Source organism: Mustelus asterias, chromosome 5, assembly GCF_964213995.1.
Source record: "Mustelus asterias chromosome 5, sMusAst1.hap1.1, whole genome shotgun sequence".
Classification (NCBI taxonomy): Eukaryota; Metazoa; Chordata; class Chondrichthyes; order Carcharhiniformes; family Triakidae; genus Mustelus; species Mustelus asterias.
In genome coordinates, this window is record NC_135805.1 from 41,001,962 (window position 1) to 41,025,635 (window position 23,674).

A 23,674-nucleotide genomic window follows, 5' to 3' on the forward strand; every position below is an offset into this window, starting at 1 on the left:
AGTGCTGGCAGATGGGATTAGGTGGGAGTTTTGGTGTTTCTAATGTGTCGGTGTGGACTCAGTGAGGTGAAGGGCCTCTTCTGTGCTGTATGATTCTATGATTGATGATAATCAGGTTGTGAGGGATGTGCTGGACTAACAGGTTACAGATTGAGATTTAATTCTGCTGATGGCCCACAACTCTAGTGCTTGCCCAGTTTTTGTCTACCCCTATCTAAAATGAGTTGCACCTCTGCTTAAATTGTGGACATAAAAATGTCATACGAGCCTTGGTGTTGCTAATAGGCTTGTAACTATCACCCACAGTCAGGATATTATCACCTTTGTTAATGAGCCAGGATACAGGGGCAGGTCCCAGTGTTCCTTTTCAGTTCACTAGTTTTGGATGATTAAAGAAACTTCCTCACTTTCTTTGGGGTTTGACCAAGACAGAATAAAAGTCAGATGAAAACATTGAGACTGCCAAATGGTCTTGTTTCATGTTACAGTGTGATAAACACAGCAATCCAAGTAGATTTTGACAGCTGATTAAATTGTTTTTGTGTTCGCTCTTGGGACATGGGTGTTGCTGGCTGACCAGCATTTATTGCCCATCCCTAGTTGCCCTTGAGAAGGTGGTGGTGAGTTCCCTTCCTGAATCGCTGCAGTCCATGTTCTGTGTGTTGACCCCAATGCCGTTAGGGAGAGAATTCCAGAATTTTGACCCAGTGACTGCGAAGGAATGGTGATATATTTCCAAGTCAGGATGGTGAGTGGCTTGGAGGGGAAATTGCACGCAGTGGTGTTCCCATATATCTGCTGCCCTTGTCTTTCTAGGTGGAAGTGGTTGTGGGTTTGAAAGGTGCTGTCTAAGGATCTTCAGTGAATTGCTGCAGTGCATCTTGTAGATAGTATACACTGCTGCTACTGAGCGTCGGTGGTGGAGGGAGTGGATGTTTGTAGATGTGGTGCCAATCAAGCGGGCCGCTTTGTCCTGGATGGTGTCAAGCTTCTTGAGTTGTTGGAGCTGCACCCATCCAGGCAAGTGAGTAGTATTCCATCACACTCCTGACTTGTGCCTCGTAGATGGTGGAGAGGCCTTGGGGAGTCAGGAGGTGAGTTACTTGCTGCAGTATTCTTAGCTTCTGACCTGTTCCTGTAGCCACTGTGTCTATGTGGTGAGTCCAGTTGGGTATTTGGTCAATGGTAACCGCAAGGATGTTGACAGTGGGGGATTCGGTGATGGTAACACTATTGAATGTCAAGGGGCGGTGGTTAGAGTGTCTCTTATTGGTGATGCCTGGCATTTGTGTGGCACTGATTTCAGCTGCGCATTGAAGATAAGTTAGAATCTAATTAGTCATTGAGCATGTAATTTGGAATTTCATTTGTGATGAATATGTTATCAGTTTGATGACAGGATTTAATTAATTAAAGGAACACAATAATGGAAATTCATAGCATTATTCTTACTTACAGGTGTGAAATGTCTGAAGTTAATCCTGTTGCAAACAAGACCACTGTCTCTAACAGTGATTATATCTGGCACTATGAGTATTACGATGATGAACCAGTTTCCTTTGAAGGACTGAAAGCACACAAGTGTAAGTTTTTCTCATGGATTGATTTTTTTACTCAATATGATTCAAATATTTTATAAATAAACTATAATCATTTAGCATCTGAAGAGAGCTAATGTTTCAAATCTGGATGACTCATCATGACAGCTCTGACAAAGAAATGTTAACCCTGTTCTCTCTCCGCAGATGCTGTCAGACCAGCTGAGATTTTCCAACATTTTCTGTTTTTGTTTCAGATTCCAGCATTTGCAGTAATTTGCTTTTATATAGTCATTTAGCATTCAGGTAAAAGATGTGACATAAACTGAATTGCAGTCCATAGGGAAACATTTCCTTTATAAGGATAAATCCATTATGATTAGGACTAATTCTCCTTCTCTAATTTAAAAGTCCTGCCATATCCCGATATATTATATGGACAATCAGTCTTGACTTGAGGCTCCAACTGCAGAGAGTGCATTCTGGGAATTCCAATACACAGACCAGCATTTTATTTCTGTTCCAGTAAAAGTAAAACTCTGTGAGGGAAGCATTAAACTCTTACATCCTACCGTTTTCTATCTCCCTGCTCCCAAGGCTTTGTCAAGCTGCTGTGCAACTTTAAGTGGATTTAACCAAAGAGTCAAACCTTCCATTCACTGGACCATTGAAGACTGGATGTGTGACTGAGATTCGCACTGGACCCAGTGGGAATTGCCCAGGAAGTTTCAACTTCTGACAGGCAATTCTCCTGCTATGAGAACCCTCCGCAAATGTCAACTCTGAGCTACAGTCAGACCCTTGGGAGAATCCCATTACTTACTCAAGTAGTTCTCCAGGAAACATTCGATAGATTAGAACCTAGTCGAACATCTGGGTACCTACAAAACTGACTCCCCTATCATTCCCCTTGTCCCCCCGAACCCTGACTACCTCCCTGATCACCAGATTAACCCCCAACTACCCCCACAATCACATCTATGCTCTGACCCAACTTGACTAGCCCCCAATCACCCGACTACACTCAACCCAACCCAACTAACCACCCTGATCACCCAACTACCCCAGGCCTGACTACCCTCAGCCCAACCAGTTCACCGTCTGACCCAACCCGACTAACCCTCCAATCACCCGACTAACCTGCTAACCCCACATAACTAGCCACCTGACCACCAGACTACCCTTTGACCCCACAACTCCTTGAACATATGATTACATTACCCAACCTGAACTAACTAACCTGCGAACTAACCACCCTGATCAGATTCGACCAACCTCCCAACTCAATTACCCACCTATGCCCTACTCCCAGTACCCGTTACCCCTTTACCTGCTTACCTACCCCATGCACCTACCTGCCTATCCCACCCCCTACTCACTTACTAACCTACACACCTATCCCTCACCCCACTTACCCACCTCCTCACTCCTTACCCACTTACCCATCTACCCACCTCACACACTTACCTACCTCACTCACACATTCACCAACAGTCAAACTGGTCGTTTTAACTTAACTTACAGCAGCTAGTGCCTTCAAATGGACCTGTTTTCTATGCTTCTTCTTTGCATGTTTCCTGCACTGAGCAAGTTCTTCAGCATGCTGCACTGGAAATCGGACCCTTTCAAACATAACCGGGTAGTGCATAGTTTTCTGACTGTACACAACAACTGGACACAACAGTTCTAACCCTGATGGATGATTTAGGCCAACACTATTGTAACAGGGTCAAATATCTGCCATGGGAAATTGCAGAGAAAGCCAAAATCCATGGACATATATTATTATTTATATATTACATATATATTCTACTAAAGCTCAGATACAGTTAGACAGCCAAGACTCGAAGTGCCAGTGTTTGAATACTGCATGGAGAGCCGTTGAATAAATTTATATTTGTGATTACTGTAAGCAATTGGAATATAACTTATCAGTGCTGCTATGTGCTATCCAATGCTGCTGAATTAGAGGTTTACAGCATGGAAACAGGCCCTTCGGCCCAACTTGTCCATGCCACCCTTATTTTTTTTTAAAAACCCCTAAACTAATCCCAATTGCCCACATTTGGCCCATATCCCTCTATACCCATCGTACCCATGTAACTATCTAAATGCTTTTTAAAAGATAAAATTGAACCTGCCTCTACTACTACCTCTGGCAGCTTGTTCCAGACACTCACCACCCTCTGTGTGAAAGAATTGCCCCTCTGGACACTTTTGTATCTCTCCCCTCTCCTTAAACCTATGCCCTCTAGTTTTAGACTCCCCTACCATTGGGAAAAGATATTGACCTTGTCTATGCCCCTCATTATTTTATAGAGCTCTATAAGGTCACCCCTCAGCCTCCTACGCTCCAGAGAAAAAAGTCCCAGTCTATTCAGCCTCTCCTTATAACTCAATCCATCAAGTCCCGATAGCATCCTAGTAAATATTTTCTGCACTCTTTCTAGTTTAATAATATCCTTTTTATAATAGGGTGACCAGAATTGCACACACTATTCCAAGTGTGGCCTTACCAATGTCTTGTACAACTTCAACAAGACGTCTCAACTCCTGTACTCAATGTTCTGACCGATGAAACCAAGCATGCCGAATGCCTTTTTCACCACTCTGTCCACCTGTGACTCCACTTTCAAGGAGCTATGAACATGTACCCCTAGATCTCTTTGTTCTGTAACTCTCCCCAATGCCCTACCATTAACTGAGTAAGTCCTGCCCTGGTTCAATCTACCAAAATGCATTACCTCGCATTTGTTTAAATTAAACTCCATCTGCCATTCGTCAACCCACTGGCCCAATTGATCAAGATCCCACTGCAATTGGAGATACCTTCCTCACTGTCCACCATGCCACCAATTTTGGTGTCATCTGCAAACTTACTAACCATGCCCCCTATATTCTCATCCAAATCATTAATATAAATGACAAATAACAGTGGGCCCAGCACTGATCCCTGAGGCACACCGCTGGTCACAGTCCTCCAGTTTGAAAAACAACTCTCTACAACCACCCTCTGGCTACTGTCAAGGAGCCAATTTTGTATCCATTTAGATACCTCACCCTGGATCCCGTGAGATTTAACTTTATGCAACAACCTACCATGCGGTACCTTGTCAAAGGCCTTGCTAAAGTCCATGTAGACAACATCAGCTGCACTGCCCTCATCTACCTTCTTGGTTACCCCTTCAAAAAACTCAATTAAATTTGTGAGACATGATTTTCCACTCACAAAGCCATGCTGACTGTCCCTAATCAGTCCTTGCGTCTCTAAATGACTGTAGATCCTGTCTCTCAAAATAGCTTCCAACAATTTACCCACCACAGATGTGAGGCTCACTGGCCTGTAGTTCCCAGGCTTTTCCCTGCAGCCCTTTTTAAACAAAGGCATAACATTTAACAATTAAACAATCTCTCAAAATGCAATTAAAAATAATAACATGAATTCCAGAAAAACCATGCTAGACATTTCCTTTTGAATTGTAATCATCTTACATTGTCAAATTTTATAACCCTTCCTGGTCAGGGGATAATCTGAACCAAGTCAGAAGCAGTTCCTGCATCTGAATGTTGTCCCCCACACACAGCTCGAGAGGGCAGGTTTTATGGCTCGTAAAATCCCGCCCGAGGTCGACGGACTTTCTTATTGTCCGCCTCCCCGCCCGCTGCGATTCCCGTGGCGGGCGGGGCGGTAAAATTCCAGCGCATGTGGCAAAGTGAGGCATGTCTCGAGTGTTGGAGTTTTACAGGAACGAGGTCAATGATTTGTTTGTGGGTGCCACGGTAGCACAGTGGTTAGCACTGCTGCTTCACAGCTCCAGGGACTGGGTTTGATTCCCGGCTTGGTTCACTGTCTGCGTGGAGTTTGCACATTCTCCTCGTGTCTACGTGGGTTTCCTCCGGGTGCTCCGGTTTCCTCCCACAGTCCAAAGATGTGCGGGTTAGGTTGATTGGCCATGCTAAAAATTGCCCCTTAGGGTCCTGAGATGCCTAGGTTAGAGGGATTAGCGGGTAAATATGCAGGGAAATGAGGGTAGGGCCTGGGTGGGATTGTGGTCGGTGCAGGCTCGATGGGCCCAATGGCCTCTTTCTGCACTGTAGGGATTCTATGATTCTAATTCTGAAAGAGATTTTTACCTCAGTGCTATGACCTCAGATATCTCAAGGACATCTTGAGTATAGCTAGATTTTGAAAGAGCTGTTAATCACATAGAGTCCATGGTGACAGCATAGCTCCTGATCCTACAGCATGTCCGTTGTGCATTGTAATCCTTTACTGACTCTGCTGCCCCTCTCACCTTGATTTTATATTAAAATGTTAATTCTTTGCTTTTTGCAGATAACTCCGTATTAACAGCAAGGTTCACAGTCATGAAGGTGGCCTGTATGGTGTTGAGCTAGGAGAATGATAACAAAAAAAAGTAAAAGATATGAAGTTGGCTACATGACAGAAAACAGAGCAGTGGGGAAAGGTTGTTTATCAGATAGGAGGATGGTATAAAAGGGTTTCCCAGGGATCACGCCATCATTCTATGATTTATTTAGCTTAATGTTTTGCTCTAACATATTCATCACACTGGCATGGCTAAAGGGGCACTGAGAGTCACTCAGCAGCATTTTCATATAACAATTTGAGTTTCTTATTCTCCACGATAGTTGCTGAATGTTTCTTTACAGTGTGGTGTGTTCAAGCAGTCTGAAATAGGCCTCGTGGACTAGAAATCAGGGCCGCGATTCTCCCAAAAGTGCTGAATTGGCGGGAAAATTGTTCTAGATCCCGACTGTTTTGTCAGTTCAACTTCTCACCCGAATCTCTGCACTCTGTGCACTGCAGAGGTCCCAGTCGTAAATCTCATGAGTAAATAGCCCCACTGCCTTGAGGGTGCCTCAAGAAAGAAGAAGGCTAAGGGAGTAAACCCTGACAGAAAATTCAGAGTGGAATCCCACAGGAGGTAATTTGTTATCCATCGGACAGCTTTCTGGTAACCACTGCAGGCCAAGAATATTGAGTGTGGTCCTGATGTTCGGTCAACCCAGGGTCTCCATACTACTCTGCCTTGCAGAGGAGAGTCCAGTTTTGTGCATTAACCTTGGCACAGCAAAGACAGAAACATTTAGCAGTTCTCACCTCTTGTTCAGTTGTCAGGGGGTCTGATGGTGGGAAAGATCATTGTGTCTCCCACCTCAAGCTGGGCAGCTTTAACCATAGAATCATAGAATTCTACAGTACAGAAGGAGGCCATTCAACCCATTGAGTCTGCACTGACCACAATCCCACCCAGGCCCTATCCCCATAACCCCATGCATTTACCCTAGCTAGCCCCCCTGACACTAAGAGGCAATTTAGCATGGCCAATTCACTTAACCCACACATCTTTGGACTGTGGGAGGAAACCAGAGCACCCAAAAGAAACCCCCGCAGACACGAGGAGAATGTGCAAACTCCACACAGACAGTGGCCCAAGCCGGGAATCAAACCCGGGTCCCTGGCACTGTGAGGCAGCAGTTCTAACCACTGTGCCACCGTGCTGCCCAATGATGGTGGGAGAGATCAGTGTGTCTCCCACCTCAAGCTGGGCAGTCCCCAGTAAGTTATGTGATGTGCTGTCACAGCCTATTTGCTTTAATGGGTGCTCTCAGCTTAGTGAGTCATCCCTCGACAAGCAAGACAAATTAACCAAAGAAGGAGTTCGCATCACAAGCTGGAATGTAGGAACCATGTATAAAACGCTTGTTAGACTGCAGCTAGAGAACTGTGTACAGTTCTGATCAACATACTATAGGAAGGATATGATTGCACTGGAGACGGTGCAGAGGAGGTTGACCAGGATACTCCCTGGGCTGGAGCGTTTCAGCTATGAAGAGAGGCTGGGTAGGTTGGGGTTGTTTTCCTTAGAGCAGAAAAGACTGAGGGGGAAACTGATGGAGGCATACAAAATTATGAGGGATATAGATAGAGTAGCTAGTGAGAAATCTTTCCCCTTAGCAGAGGGACCAATAACTAGGAAGCATAGATTTAAGGTAGAGGGCAGGAGATTTAGAGGGGATTTGAAAAAAAAAACTTTTTCACCCAGAGGGTGTTGAGAATCTGGAACTCACTCTCTGAAAGGGTGGTGGAGGCGGAAACCCTCATAACATGAAGAAGCATTTAGCTGAGCACTGGAACACCATACAAGGCTACAGACCAAGTGCTGAAAAATGGGATTAGAATAGATACATACTTGATGGCCAGCACAGACATGATGGGCTGAAGGGCCTCTTTCTGTGCTATAAAACTCTATGACTATGGTTTTATCATGGTGATGTAGCCGTGATGGACAAAGAACTTACAAAGCTCAATATGGACATTGTTGTGTTGCAAGTAACTAAACTTGCTCGAAGCCAGTTCCTTAAAGAGAAACATTACACATTCTTCTGGAAGGGGAAAACTCAAGAGGCAACACACGAGCATGGAGTGGGATTTTCAGTAAAAAACAGTCCACTCACGATGACTGAACCTCCCACACAGGAGGCTCAGGGAACCTTCTTACTCTTCACACTTTAACAAGCGCGGGCCCAGTTAACCTCAAGTGCACCTATGCCCCAACGCTCACCTTCACTCCAGATGCCAAGGATTCATTCTATCAGGCACTTGATGCTGCCATCAGCAGAATTTCCGGCACTGAGGAACTGTATGCTCTAGGGCGCTTCAACACAAGGGTGGGTACTGACTACACAGCTTGTCTAATGACTACCACCCAGTGGATCTGACATCCATCATTATGAAGTGCTTCAAAAGATTAGTCATGGCACACATCAATTCTGGTCTCCCAGATTTCCTGAATTCACTGCAGTTTGCCTATCACCGCAACAGTTTCACAGCAGGTGCCATGTCCTTGACCCTGCACACAACCCTGGAAAACCTGGATAACCAGGACACTCATGTCAGACTCCTCTTTATTGTTTACAACTCAGCCTTCAGCACCATTATTCTTACAAAATTCACCTCCAAACTCCGTGGCCTGGGGCTCGGCTCCTCCCTCTGCAACTGGATCCTAGACTTCCTAACTCACAGACCGCAATCAGTAAGGATAGGCAAAAACCTCCTCCACGATTACCCTCCACACCGGTGCCCCACAAGATGTGTCCTCAGCCCCTTACTATACTCCTTACACACCTATGACTGTGTGGCCAAATTCCACTCCAACTCGATTTTCAAGTTTGCTGATGACACCACTGCAGTGGGACAGATCTCAAACAATGATGAGATGGAGTACAGGAATGAGATCGAGAACCTGGTGAAATGGTGCAACGACAATAATCTCTCCCTCAATGTTACCAAAATGAAGGAGATTGTCATCAACTTCAGGAAGTGTGGTGGAGGGTATGCCCCTGTCTGCATCAATGGGGATAAAGTGGAAATGGTCAAAAGCTGCAAGTTTCTATGTGTCCAGATCACTAACAACCGGTTCAGGTCCCTCCACGCTAGTCCTATAGTTAAGAAAGGGCTATTTCCAAGGGCTGAGATGGTTGCTACGAGAGGACACATGTTTAGGGTGCTGGGGGGTAGGTACAGAGGAGATGTCAGGGGTAAGTTTTTCACTCAGAGGGTGGTGGGTGAGTGGAATCGGCTGACGTCGGTGGTGGTGGAGGCAAACTCGTTGGGGTCTTTTAAGAGACTTCTGGATGAGTACATGGGATTTAATGGGATTGAGGGCTATAGATAGGCCTAGAGGTGGGGATGTGATCGGCGCCTGTTTGTGCTGTGGCTTTCTATGTTCTATGTTCTATGTTCTAAAGCCCACCAACGCCTCCACTTTCTCAGGAGGCTAAGGAAATTTGGCATGTCAGCTACGACAGTCACCAACTTTTACAGATGCACCATAGAAAGCATTCTTTCCGGATGCATCTGCTCTCTTTTTAACCTGGTCTCCGCCCCTCTCTGCGTTTTTTTTAACGTGCCCTTTCTAACTTCATGTCCCCAGCTTTTGTTTCTAAATTAAGGAAACGCGGTATCCAGCTCCCAAACAATTTAACTGGGAGCTTACCCTCAGCTCCTTCTGGCAAACTGACAATCGGACATTTCTCCTCCGGCCTCGGTTTTCCAGATCATCAAGGAATTCTGACGTACCGCTCTGCTGCTTTTGGAAGTGGGCCTCATCCGAGGAAGTTGCATTTTTGACAGTAACAATTCTCTCCTCCGCTTCATCAAGCCTTTTGCCAGCATTCTGCAGTCCTATAGTAGGAGCACTGATATTTTTCACTAATAGACTCATCAATGACCGAGAGTGCCAGATCGAGAGCCTGTTTGTTCACAAAGTCGCTGTGTTGAGGAGTCGGCTCCACCCCAGTTACTTCCGACTGCCCTCTTTTTGTTGGTGATTTTCTTAATATTTCTCGACATTTTGTCACCGACATTTAACCAGAAATCTTCCAGGGACAAAATATGGAGTTCTCCCTCCCAGATTAGGTAAGTACGAGCTGTGTAAACACGATAAATGAAAGGATTATGGGCTGAGTAATACCAGTGCTCACGGAAGCACAACAATACCTGTGGGTGGCACGGTGGTCAGCACTGCTGCTTCATAGCGCCAGGGACCCGGGCTTGGGCCACTGTCTGTGTGGAGTTTGCATGTTCTCCCCGTGTCTGTGGGTTAACTCCGGGTGCTCCGGTTTCGTCCCACAGTCTGAAAGACGTGCTGGTTAGGTGCATTGACCTGAACAGGCGCCGGAGTGTGGTGACTAGGGGAATTTCACAGTAACTTCATTGCAGTGTTAATATAAGCCTACTTGTGACTAATAAATACATTTTACGTTACTTTGCTCACATCATGTGATCCCTTTCAGTCTTTTTTAAAGAGAAGTGGGGGAAGGGGGGAACTGCTGTTCAATCTGAGTAGTGTCACAGCCTGTATGGTTTCGCACAGGGAAAACCAGTAAATGAATCAATATACGGTCATGTCAAATGCATTGGATTAATTTCCTTCATTACTCAGTGTGTGAATGTTGCATCTTGATGCTGGTGTTCAGTTTTAGGTGTGTGACATAGAAATTGCCTCCCCTGAGTGATTAGCTGCTGAGACAGTATTTCATTGAAAGCCTTCTCGAATTGGCATCCATGAAGAATAGACACTGCAGGGGGTTCAAATGTCTAACAGTCATGCCTGAGAGGATGGAGGTCGGTTGGTGTGGCCAGGCCTAAGCACCTTCTACCTGGTGAATCTGGAGAAGGAGCTGGCCAGTGCTACTTTAAACAGTATACCATAGAACCATAGAAAATTACAGCTCAGAAACAGGCCTTTTGGCCCTTCTTGTCTGTGCCGAACCATTTTATGCCTAGTCCCACTGACCTGCACTTGGACCATATCCCTCCATACCCCTCTCATCCATGAACCCGTCCAAGTTTTTCTTAAATGTTAAAAGTGACCCCGCATTTACCACTTTATCCGGCAGCTCATTCAACTCTTCCTGAATCTTTCTAAGAAGGGTTGCTCGGCTCCTGAACTGTAAATCTGGTCTTCATTCATTCATTAATGGCATTTATGACCTTCTCGTTACTTTGTTAAAACAGCGTAAGATTGTTCTTTTGAAACCAACTGCGTTAACTTTGGATTGAGAGTGACAATCTCTTTTTCAGACTCCATTGTGATCGGATTTTGGGTGGGCCTGGCTGTCTTCGTCATGTTTATGTTTTTTGTGTTGACGCTGCTCACAAAGACAGGAGCACCGCATCAAGAGTAAGTTCGGCTCATACAGCCCTTTATATTTGAAAGGTATCTGGAAAAACATTCGAGGCAGAGTATAATGCTGCCTCACACATAGGCTGGAATTTTACCAGCACGCCTGCCCCGGAATCAGGGTGGGCGAAGCTCGCAAAATGGCATTCTCCGTTGGCCTCGGGCGGGACCTTACAAGCCTCAGGCGGGCGAGGCGGTAAAATTGCAGGACTAGTGTCAAATGAACAGGAGCTAGAGAATACCCTGGGCACAGCAAGTAAGGTAAAACTGGGCAAATCCCAGAGAAGATTCATAAAGTGTGCTGATTAAGGAAAATGTCCCCTTAAATAGCCAGAATTGTATGTATTGCAACTACTTGCATGAGGTGATAAAGAATGATGAATGATTTTGATAGCGTAAATAAAGAGAAATTGTTCTCACTAGCGGGATTTGAGATAAACTTGGCAAAAGCACTTGAGGCAAGGGGTGGGATTCTCCCCTCCCACCCACCATGGGAATCGTAGCGGGCGAGACACTGACCATGCAAAGGTCCGATGACCTTGCGTGGGATTTTCCAGTCTTGGGCGAACGTGGCCGGAAAATCCCGCCCAAGGTGAAGAGAATTGTAGTTTGCAGTAAATCGTTATGATTTGGAATACACTGCCTGAAAGTCTGGTGGAAACAAATTCAATAATAAGAGAGGTAAGCAATGACTGAATGGGCAGAATCTTCCCAAAATATTACCATGGCCGAGATAGTAATGGGCAAAACTGTGGCAAATAGATTTCATCGTCAGAAAAAGGGATAGAATAGGGGATTTTCTAAACTGCAAAACGCTAGAAACAGTGGGAGCCCGAAGAGACTTGGAGCCATGTACATAGATCATTAAATGTCATGAGCAAGTCCAGAAAAAAATGATAAATCTCGAATGGAACTCTGGCATTTATAGTGAGAGGACTCGAATGCAAATCAGCTATCCAAAGCCCTATGTTGGGCCAAACCTGGAGTACTGTGGGCCACCTCTGAGCACCACGCTTCAGGAAGGATATGTTGGCTTGGAGGGAGTGAAGCATAGGTTTACCAGAATGGTATCTGGACTCAAAGGGTTAAATTACAAGGAGAGATTGCACAAGCCAGGATTGTGTAAGGGATTTAGAAGGATAAGGGTGCTTTAATCAAAATTTTCAAAATATTAAAGAGAAACAGGTAGTGCAGAGAGAAATTACTTCTGTTAGTTGAAAAGCCTAGGACCAGGAGATATTATCTAAAAATTAGTCACGCATTTCGGAGGTGAAATTCAGAAACACTCCCACAGACCAGAGGTGGTTGAAGTTTGGAACTCTCTTCCACAAGTAGTAGTTGCTGCTAGACTAGTTGTTAATTTTAAACACAAGATTGATAGATTTTGATAACCAATGGTATTAAGATGGGGCAAAGTTGGGTATCTGGAGTTAGGTTGCCGATCATCCGTGATTTCACTGAATGGCAGAACAGGCTCGGGGAACCAGATAGGTGACTCTGCTATGTTCCTGCATATGCTTGAAAAGGAAACATTGGCAGGACAATGAGGGTAGAGCAGGGAGTGAGTCTTTGCAACTTGCTCATTCGTAGGCGCAATGGGCCAAATGGTCTCTTGTGGAGTAAGATTCTCTGATAATTGGTGCTTTCGATCAAATGCAGATGATTATCCAAAACATTCAGTCATGTTGATCAGAATGCTCAATTGTTCTGCGTAGATAATTGGCTTTGAAAGTAGCTCAGACAGTTAAAATTGTGCACCATTAATGAGAGCTTGTACAACAAGAACTATGTATTCATTGTGCTCAGCACCTAACAATCGCTTTCGTCATCTGGACCATGAAAGGAAACCAGACTGTGCTAAGTGGTTTTTCTACTCATGTTTATGTAAACAAATGTGATATTTTTAAGCATTGTACCTGCAGAGAAAGAAAAATGGTATTTTACTGTCATTTATATTTACAATGTCTTCCTTTAGTTTAACAGCTCGGAAGCCACTCAGCTGATATTTTCAGACTCTGGGGTAGATTTTCATCTTCACTGCCTGGGCCTGTACACCTTTTACAGAGTTCACCATTCAATTGATAATTATTTAGCAGATAGACGATGCCCTCGACCAGATTACTTTCCAATGAATAAAAATGTATCCCTTGGTGCATCATTTTAATATTGAAAGTGTTGGCTTTTGTAAAGTATCTGTACAAGCATTTAACTTTCCCGCAGAGGGGGCCCACTGTCCCTCGAGCTCAGTACTCATTCACTGGATATTTTGGCTTCTTCAGTCGTAGAATGAGATCTCGAAGACCTGTTAATAGTACCTTTGCTGACACAATGAACTATTTTCTTCAACTTTCTTTAATTCATTTGTGGGACATGGGTGTCACTGGCTGACCAGCATTTATTGCCCATCCCTAGTTGCCCTTGAACTGAGTGGCTTGCTAGGCCATTTCACAGGACAGTTGAGGGTCAACCACATTGCTGTGGCCCTGGAGTCACATGTAGGCCAGACCAGGTAAAGGCGCAGGTTTCTTTCCCTAAAAGACATTAGTGAACCAGATGGGGTTTTCCGACAATCGACAATGGTTTCATGGTCATCAGTAGACTCTTAATTCCAGATTTTTAATATCAAATTCCAGCAATTGCCGTGGCGGGATTCAAAACCGGGTCCCCAGAACATTAACCTGAGTTTCTGGATTAATAGTCCAGCAATAATACCGCTAGGCTATTACCTCCCCTGATGCAGGTTTGCATGCTGACTTGTACTGTGAGCTGGTGTGGCACCACAAAGACTTTTAGGCAAGAATATTTGGTTTCAAGCAGCTTTCTTTCTGATGCACACTGTCCAATATAATCTGCTTCTGTTCAGGAAAAGATTGCTGTACAACCTTGGAATATAAATATCGGTATTAATTTTAAAAATCTCTTCCTTGGTTTCAAAACTCTCCTGACCCCATCCTTACCTTTCTCTGCTGCTCCTCCTGTACTACAATCCTGTGAGATCTCTGCTCCTGCAATTTGGGTTTACTTTGCATCCTTGACTGTCATCACTCTACCAGGCGCAGCTATTGAGGCCCTAACAGTGGAATTTTCTCCATTAACCTCTCTGTGCCACTGTCCATCTCTCCTCTCTTTAAGACGCTGCTGAAAATCTACATTCTCCACCAAACTTTTTGTTGTCTGTCCTAATAGTCTCTTGAATGGTTCAGTGTCAAATGTGGTCTGATAATGATGTTCTTGCGAAGCACCTTACATTTACTACATAAAAGACTCTCGATAAATATAATTTCCTGCTCTTCTACACAAAGTGACATAGATTCCCAACACAAAGCTTTAATACTTTTCTCATTAGAAATCTGCCAAGAAAGACCACATTCCTCTCCATCAGCTAAATACTGTTCAATCAGTTCAGTGAAGCTTTAACTGTGTAATGATTATCAGCACAGCTTCTTTTAGCTTTAATTATAACTGACCAAATTGATTAATTAGCTTACATGTTAACTTAAATAGTTACTGTTAAAAGACATGGTAGACTGTCTCTTTCATGCAATTCTTTTTTGTGAAAATTTATGCGTACAAACTGTGAGTGTCCAAATTGGCTATTATGTGAAATGTTGCTATGGCAAGCAAGGAATTGGCATTATACAGTCATAGAGGTTTGCAGCACAGAAACAGACTCTTCAGCCCAATCTGTCCATGTTGCCCAGTTTTTACCATTAAGCCAGTTCCAATTGCCTGCATTTGGCCCATATCCCTCGATACCAATCTTACCCATGTAACTGTCTAAATGCTTTTTAAAAGACAAAATTGTACCTGCCTCTACTACTACCTCTGGCTGCTCGCTCCAGACACTCACCACCCTCTATGAAAAAATTGTCCTTCTGGACCCTTTTGTTTTCTCCCCTCTCACATTAAACCTATGCTTGCTAGTTTTAGACTCCCCTACCTTTGGGAAAAGATGTTGACTATCTCTTATCTGTGCCCCTCATTATTTTATAGACCTCTATAAGATCACCCCTAAGCCTCCGATCCAGGAAAAAAGTCCAAGTCTATCCAACCTCTCGTTATAACTCAAACCATCAAGTCCCAGTAGCATCCTGGTAAATCTTTTCTGCACTCTTTCTAGTTTAATAATATCCTTTCTATAATAGGGTGACCAGAACTGTACACAGTATTCCAAGTGTGGCCTTACCAATGTCTTGTACAACTTCAACAAGATGTCCCAACTCCTGTATTCAATGTTCTGACCAATGAAACCAAGCATGCTGAATGCTTCTTCACCACCCTGTCCACCTGTGACTCCACTTTCAACTACCTTGGTGTCATCTGCAAACTTACTAACCATGAGTCCTAAATTCTCATCCAAATCAATATAAATGACAAATTAAAGTGGACCCAGCATCGAGCCCTGAGGCAGACCACTGCTCACAGGCCTCCAGTTTGAAAAATAACCCTCTACAACCACCCTCTGACTTCTGTCATCAAGCCAATTTTGTATCCAATTGGCTACCTCACTCTGGATCTCATGAGATTTAACCTTATGTAACAACTTACCATGCGGCACCCTGCCAAAGGCCTTCCACTGTTTGCAGCATGGACAATAGCTAACTGGTATTTCAAGTCTATCTAGAATTCCAATTCAGGCCTCGTGAAATAAGGTTTCTTTAGTACATTCCGTCTCCAACCTCCCTTTCCGCTCCAAAATGCTTGAACATATTGCCATCTCTCAAATCCTTTCCCATCTTTCCTACAATTCCATGCTTGAATCCATTCAGTCAGCTTTTCACCCCTGCCACTGAAACAGCTCTTATCGAAGTTACAAACATCATCGTATGTGACTGTGACAAGGGTAAATTTTTTCTCCTTATCCTGTGGACTTACCTGCAGCCTTTGACAAGCTTGGCCACATCTTCCGTCTCAAGGACACTCCATTGTTGTCCAGTCGGGTGGAACTTCTCCCTTCTGATTCCATTCTTATCTATCTAAACATAGCTCGAGAAGCACTTGTGACCACTTCTCTTCCTGCTCCGCCACTGTTACCTCTGGTGTCTCCCAAGGATCTATCCTTCACCCCCTACTATTTCTCATCTACATGTTCCTCTTAGCGACATTATCCAAGAACAGAGCATTCGTTGTCACATGTACACTGATGATGTCTGGCTCTAGCTCACCACCAGCCCTCTCAAACTGCTCTACTGTTGCTAAATTATCAGACTGCTTATCCAGCATCCAGTCCTTGATGCTTAGAAATTTCCTCTTATTAAATACTGGAAAGACTGAAATCATTGTTTTCTGTCTCATTCAAAATCCTGTTCCTATAGCTACTGACTCTGTCCTTGCTCCCAGACAACAGTCTGAGATTAAACCAGTCTGCTCATAACCTTCACGTCATATCTAACCCCAAGATGAATTCATTTTTGAACCATCACTCATTTTCATGTCTGTAACATCGGCCAACTTCGGCCCTGTCTCAGCTCATCTGCTTCTGAAATCCTCACTCATGCCTTCATTACCTTTAGCTGGCTGACAACTCTTCAGATCCAGCAATGTCACTCAGAATGGGTGTCATTGATGACACTGCAGGAGGTTCAATAGGAGGAAGGTCTGGAACTCGGGTATGGTGGGTGGTCCCATTGGGCTCAGTCAGGCAAGCTACTTAAGGGCCTCAATTCCAACATAATCCTAACTGGTCTCCCACATTTTACTCTCCGTAAACGTAAAGTTACCAAAACTCTGCTACCCTTGTCTTAACTTGGACAGTCGCATTCACCCATTCCCCTTTTGCTCAGAAGTACATTGGCTCCTGTTCAAGGAACATCTTGACAGTGGTGGACTTGTACTTTGTGGTGCTCTGCACTCACCTTAATTTCTGGACACAACTGTTATTTAAAATTGCCGTGAAGAAAGACTTATGAATGAAATCACCTCAATGAGTTTGAATGTGTTTTCCCGTTCTAAGGGCACTCAACCAATCAGAGTCTGATGCCTCTCTGCATTGCCTGCTGAGCCTATCAGCAAATGCAGAGCTATCAGGCTCTGATTGGTGCCCCCACAGACACCGGCCAGCATGGGGTGTCCCCATTGGTGGGGCCCTGTGCCTAGGCTTGGTGTGTTTTATTTTAGGACTGCCTCTTCATCTTGATTTAAAAATTCTCATTCTTGCTTTCAAATCACTCCAAGGCCTCTCTCTCTCTATCTCACTTTCTTCCTATAAAATGCTCCCTAAAGCCTCGCCATGACCAAGTTTTTGGTCATTTGACCTGGTATCTCATTATGTGTCTCGGAGTCATAGTTTGTTTGATATTGATCCTATGAAGCACCTTTGTATGTTTTATTGCATTAAAGGCACCATTTGGAGTTATTGTTTGTAGTATGTGTACATTCATTGGAGGAATGTTTGTTCTAACATTACAATCTCTTTTAGCAGGAACGTGGACCTTCCTACAAAGCAACACAGAACAAACAGCTTTGCTATTAATTACGTCATGTCCAAATCAGACAAAGCCTTTTCCCGTCCTGCAAACGAAGAGTCCAGGTCTCTCTTTCATTGCTATGTGAATGAGGTTATTCAAGTGGAAAGACAACAGTTGGTAAGCAAAACGCCAGTGCCAGGGAACTGCGACTTTCCCAGTCGAGAAAGAGGGGGCAGAAGTGACATCTCGGACGATCCCATGAACTGCCTGAGCAAGTTCAACATCCCAAACTTTGTGGGCTCGGATCAAAGCTCCTCCCTGACTGAAGATGATCTACTGATGTGCGAACAGCCAATTATTCTGGAAAGTAAGCCAGATAGATTGCAGGATATGCATTAAATTCCTGGCTAGCTCTTGAGAGAACACTTGGGGCAAATTCCTTTACGGTTAAACATAGAAAAAAACCAACAGTAACCCACATGAATTATTGATATATGACTGCCTATTTTGTCATTTTTTGAATATTAGCTCCACGTAGACCAGGAAGGTGTGGGGTGGAAAGGCAGCACCTTTCCGAGTCTCCCCAATTAAGTCAGGCATAGGAAAAAGGCTGAGATTAGCCATCCCATCCCTAGACCAAGCAAGGCCCGTAAGCAACCTGCCAAACTGACCCCAATGGGACACCTAGCTTACCTGAGCTCCGGGGCCTCCATGGCTGCTTTTTGTACTGGACCTCCTGCAGTCCCATCAATTATCACTGCTCTTAGCCCCACACTACTGGGTCTGATCACTGGCAGCTCTTGGAGGCAGGTTCTCATCCTGAAGGCCCCTGGAACCCTGATGTTATTAGGCAGGAATGTGTCTGGAGTTCCGGAAAATGGCTGAGGTGGGGATGCCTCCAGCTCTCTGGCTGGTTGACAGAGCCACTGCCACGGCCATTACATTCAGCCGATAGTTTCCAATCCAGTGCCACAGTCCACGTTCATTAACTTCAACAAAGAACAAAGAAAATTACAGCACAGGAACAGGCCCTTCGGCCCTCCAGGCCTGCACCGACCATGCTGTCTGACTGAACTAAAACCCCCTACCCTTCCAGGGACCATATTCCTCTATTCCCATCCTATTCATGTATTTGTCCAGACACCCCTTAAAACTCACTATCGTATCCACTTCCACTACCAGCGAGTTCCAGGCACCCACCACCCTCTGTGTAAAAAAACTTGCCTCATACATCTCCTTTAAACCTTGCCCCTCGCACCTTAAACTTATGTCCCCATGTAATTGATTCTTCCACCCTGGGAAAAAGCTTCTCACTATCCACTCTGTCCATGCCTCTCATAATCTTGTAGACTTCTATCAGGTTGTCCCTCAACCTCCGTCGTTCCAGTGAGAACAAACCAAGTTTCTCCAACCTCTCCTCAGAGCTAATGCCCTCCATACCAGGAAACATTCTGGTAAATCTTTTCTGTACCCTCTCCAAAGCCTCCACATCCTTCTGGTAGTGTGGCGACCAGAATTGAACACTATATTCCAAGTGCGGCCTAACTAAGGTTCTATAAAGCTGCAACATGACTTGCCAATTTTTAAACTCAGTGCCCCGGCCGATGAAGGCAAGCATGCCGTATGCCTTCTTGACTATCTTCTCCACCTGCGTTGCCACTTTCAGTGATCTGTGTACCTGTACACCCAGATCCCTCTGCCTATCAGTACTCTTAAGGGTTCTGCCATTTACTGTATATTTCCTATCTCTATTAGACCTTTCAAAATGCATTCCCTCACATTTGTCCGGATTAAACTCCATCTACCATCTCTCCGCCCAAGCCTCCAACCAATCTATATCCTGCTGTATCCTCTGATGTTCCTCATCGCTATCTGTAAATCCACCAACCTTTGTGTCATTCGCAAACTTACTAATCAAACCAGTTACATTTTCTTCCAAATCATTTATACATATATTACGAACAGCAAAGGTCCCAGCACTGATGTCACAGCCCTCCATTCAGAAACACACTCTTCCACTGCTACCCTCTATCTTCTATGACCGAACCAATTCTGTATCCACCTTGTCAGCTCATCTGTGATCCCATGCGACTTCACCTTCTGGCACCAGTCTGCCATGAGGGACCTTGTCAAAGGCCTTACTGAAGTCTATGTAGACAACATCCACTGCCCTACCCTCATCAATCATCTTCGTCACTTCCTCAAAAAACTCGATCAAGTTCGTGAGACATGACCTCCCCTTCACAAAACCATGTTGCCTCTCGCTAATACGTCCATTTATTTCCAAGTGGGAGGAAATCCTGTCTCGAAGAATTCTCTCCAATAATTTCCCTACCACTGATGCAAGGTTCAGCGGCCTGTAATTAACTGGATTATTCTTGCTACCCTTCTTAAACAAAGGAACAAAATTGGCTATTCTCCAATCCTCTGGGACCTCCCCTGTAGTCATGATGTGGAGATGCTGGCGTTGGACTGGGGTAAACACAGTAACAGTTTTAACAACACCGGGTTAAAGTCCAACAGGTTTATTTGGTAGCAAATACCATTAGCTTTCGGAGCGCTGCTCCTTCGTCAGATGGAGCGGAAATTTGCTCTCAAACAGTGTTGTTAAAACTGTTACTGTACCTCCCCTGTAGCCAGTGAGGATGCAAAGATTTCTCTCAAGGCCCCAGCAATTTCCTCCCTTGCCTCTCTCAGTATTTTGGGGACTTGTCTACCTTAATGTTTCTCAAGAAATAGACAAGAAATACCTCCTTTTTGATCTCAACATGAGTCAAACTATCTACACACCCTTTCCCAGATTCATCATCCACCAAGTCCTTCTCTTTGGTGAATACTGACGCGAAGTACTCATTTAATACCTGGCCCATTTCCTCTGGCTCCATGCATAGATTCCCTCCCCTGTCCTTGAGTGGGCCAACCCTCTCCCTGGCTACCCTCTTGCTTTTTCTATATGGACAAAAAGCCTTCATTACACTTCATGTCATTGCCTCAGAAATCCTACTCAGCACAGAGAAAAACCATCTATCCCTGTTTACAGCCCATTTTTTCTGTCTAAAACATATTTCTTGTATATAGAAGAGTCATCATTGAATCACAGTAACCTACAGCTCAGAAGGAGGCCATTTGACCCTGTGCTCGCTCTTAAAATAATTGTGATTAGTCCCACATCCTGCTCTTTGTCCTTAACTCTACACATTCCACAGCCTCGAGTAGCGGCCTGACTCCCATTTAAAATTGTTTGATGAAATCAGCTTCAATCATCTTTTCAGGTCCAGTGATCCAGATAACTCTATAAATAAATTATCCTCATCTCCTCTCAATCCTTTTCCAATTATATGAATCCATAAACTTTTAATGACCTATTGGCCTGGGGAAATACTTTATCAATACCTCTCATCATCATGAACATCTCCATCGATCACCTCTTAACCCTTATTTGTTAGAGAAGAGTTGTAACTTTTTCAGTCTACCCTTATAAATCCCTCATCCCTGCTAACATTCAGGTAGACTTCCATTGCACCCTGTCCAAGGCCTTTATAAATTTTGCTGAAGTGTTGTGCATGAAATTGCTTGCAATACTCCAGCTGACTCCAACCAGTGATCTATAAAGTTTTAGAATGATCTCTTTGCTTTTTTTTAAATTCTATTTTTCTATTGATAAATCCAGGTAAGCTTTTCAACTTGCCCTACCACCTTTAAGGATTTAAGGACACCAAGGTCTGTCTGCTTTATACTTTTCAAAATTGTGCCATTTATCATATACTGTATTTATCATAGCCCCCCACACCCCCCACCAAAGTTCATTTTACACATCCACATTTAATTCCGTCTGCCATGCTTCTCTGCCCATCTCGGTCAATGTCAGTCTGAACCTTATAACCATCATCAACTACTTTGCCAAATTTCATATCACATACTGTATTAGTTCCCCCGCAAAGGTCACTTTACACTTATCCACATTTAATTCCATCTGCCAAGCTTCTCTGCCCATCTCGCCAACTGATCAATGCCAGTATGAAGCTTATAACCATCATCAACTACTTTGCCAAATTTCATATAATTGGCAAACTTTATGCCTTAGATCTTTAATCCTGAGTCTAGGTCACTTACAAAAATTGCAATGACTACTGAACGCAAAGTGGCATTTGCAAAGAATTCTGAAAATCATCCATCTTCCTATCACTGTGCCAATTTTGCCACTTTCAACATTAATCAAAGTCATCAATTTGATTTATTTTTTGGAAAGAGCACGTGTTCACATATTCTCTTGTGAATACTTGGACAAAGTAGACATTCAGAATATTTATGATTCCATACTTAACCTTACATTCAAATCCATTTTTATGCCATCCCAATGTCTAAAGGATGATTGTCTGTTACACTTGCCCTCAGATGTTTCTCAGCTCCCTTCTCACCCCATTCATTGTCTTTTTTGATTTTTGGCCAAAACTTGGAATGTAACAATGTTGTTATATAGAACCTTATCACATCTCAAAAGAATCTCCAAGCAGTTCACTTAAAAAGTACTTTCTAATAGTGTTACCTTATTCAAAGGGCCCCTTGACATAAAGTGAACTGCAACCCTAGAACAATGTGATCCTCCAGGCAATGTGATCTAGGAGTAGCCACTCTGTGCTGCTGCTCCGCCCTCTGATGGCTTCCTGCCGACAACTTAGTGCCCACCTAATCAAGCACTAGCTTAATGTCTTATTTTTAAGTAACTTACTTAAAGTTGCATTTTGGAATTTTAGACAATGATTCAAGGCAAAAATTGTAGCTGAGCAGCCAAGGTTTCTGCTGAGTAGGTAGCAGCACCAATTTGTTCCTTTGCAAAAAAAACTTTTAAAGTTAGTTCATCTGGTTGTTTAGATGTTTCATGTGGCTTAATTTAGCAAATTGTTCATTATTAATAGCTGATATTTATATTGAATCTAATTTACATAATTTTTTCCAACGATGAATGGCATTTATATTTACAACCAAATTACTTGTTGCTGGAAGAGTGCCCACATAAACATATTGAATAGGGTTTAGGGCTGTTTCATCCCAACGACTGAACAGTCAGTAGCAGTCACTGCCCAAGCACGTCCATTAAAAATGGCCTTTTGGATGATGCATTTGGGCAAAGGACATTGTGACTAGCAAACTCTTAGAATATGTTACATGCATTTCAGAAGGGAGAGACAATGGGTTAAAACATTTAGAATTTGGCATCATCTTAAAGGAAATGCGCCATTGTTAAAGGCAATTCGTGACTTGAAAACATTTTTAACCTGAAAAATCTATATGGAAATATTTTTGAAATTTGGATTTATCTATATCCAGAAGAATAATCTGATTTATCACTTCTCCAGAAGCAATCTGAACAGTCAACTAACTATCAGGTAAACTAGATGGATTTTGGTACTGTTTGGCTCGTAAATCCTATGTTCATGAAATAGAAAATTGCAAGCAAGAAGAAAAGGGATTAAAAAATAGTAGGACCACTGCTCTTTCTGCAAAGCATGTATTTTAAGTTATCACCATCAGAGAAATTCTCCAATAAATATTCCTTATTTTAAAAGGTTATAAACGATTCAATGCGGAGATTAACCTAATCAAAAATAACTTTCAAAAAAAGCCTGTGAGGCCATTGTGTATAATCCTGGAAACCATTCTTGTTAAAGTATGACTTTATTTTTATTTTGTCTTATGTCTGGCACCAACCAGGCCTTTGGCTTTCAACTGCACGCCTACATTTTGCAGCATCTCTTTAAATAAATGAAGTTGGCATTTTATTCTGTGGAGACACAGCACTGCAGTGTCTGATGATGCAAAGTGATCTAGTTAGAGGCCTTAATGCATGCTATCTGTCTTTCAAGTCGTGCTGATTCTACCTGCTTCCAGATGACCTCAGTGATACCTCTGGCCATTGTTATCAGACAAATGCAGAATATGGATGGTTGTATGGAAACTACAAGAGAGCAACACAATTGAAGTAATTTAATGATGTCAGATTCAACAAATACTTCTT

The 23,674-nt window shown here is 43.5% G+C and overlaps 1 protein-coding gene across 1 annotated transcript; it reads left to right on the forward strand.

Annotated features, from left to right (window-relative positions):
- The first annotated feature begins 1,465 nt into the window (after positions 1-1,465).
- Positions 1,466-18,057, forward strand: LOC144494079 (melanocortin-2 receptor accessory protein 2-like). The gene is made up of 3 exons (XM_078213655.1): positions 1,466-1,583; positions 11,152-11,251; positions 17,670-18,057. Exons 1-3 carry the CDS (start codon positions 1,466-1,468, stop codon positions 18,055-18,057), a joined length of 606 nt encoding a protein of 201 aa, XP_078069781.1.
- The last annotated feature ends 5,617 nt before the right edge of the window (positions 18,058-23,674 follow it).

Excerpts from the sequence above, each read along its gene's own strand:
- LOC144494079 (XM_078213655.1), top strand. The coding sequence starts at position 1,466 with ATGTCTGAAGTTAATCCTGTTGCAAACAAGACCACTGTCTCTAACAGT. Across the intron at positions 1,584-11,151 it reads AGGACTGAAAGCACACAAGT|ACTCCATTGTGATCGGATTT; the intron begins GTAAGTTTTTCT and ends TCTCTTTTTCAG. Across the intron at positions 11,252-17,669 it reads ACAGGAGCACCGCATCAAGA|CAGGAACGTGGACCTTCCTA; the intron begins GTAAGTTCGGCT and ends AATCTCTTTTAG.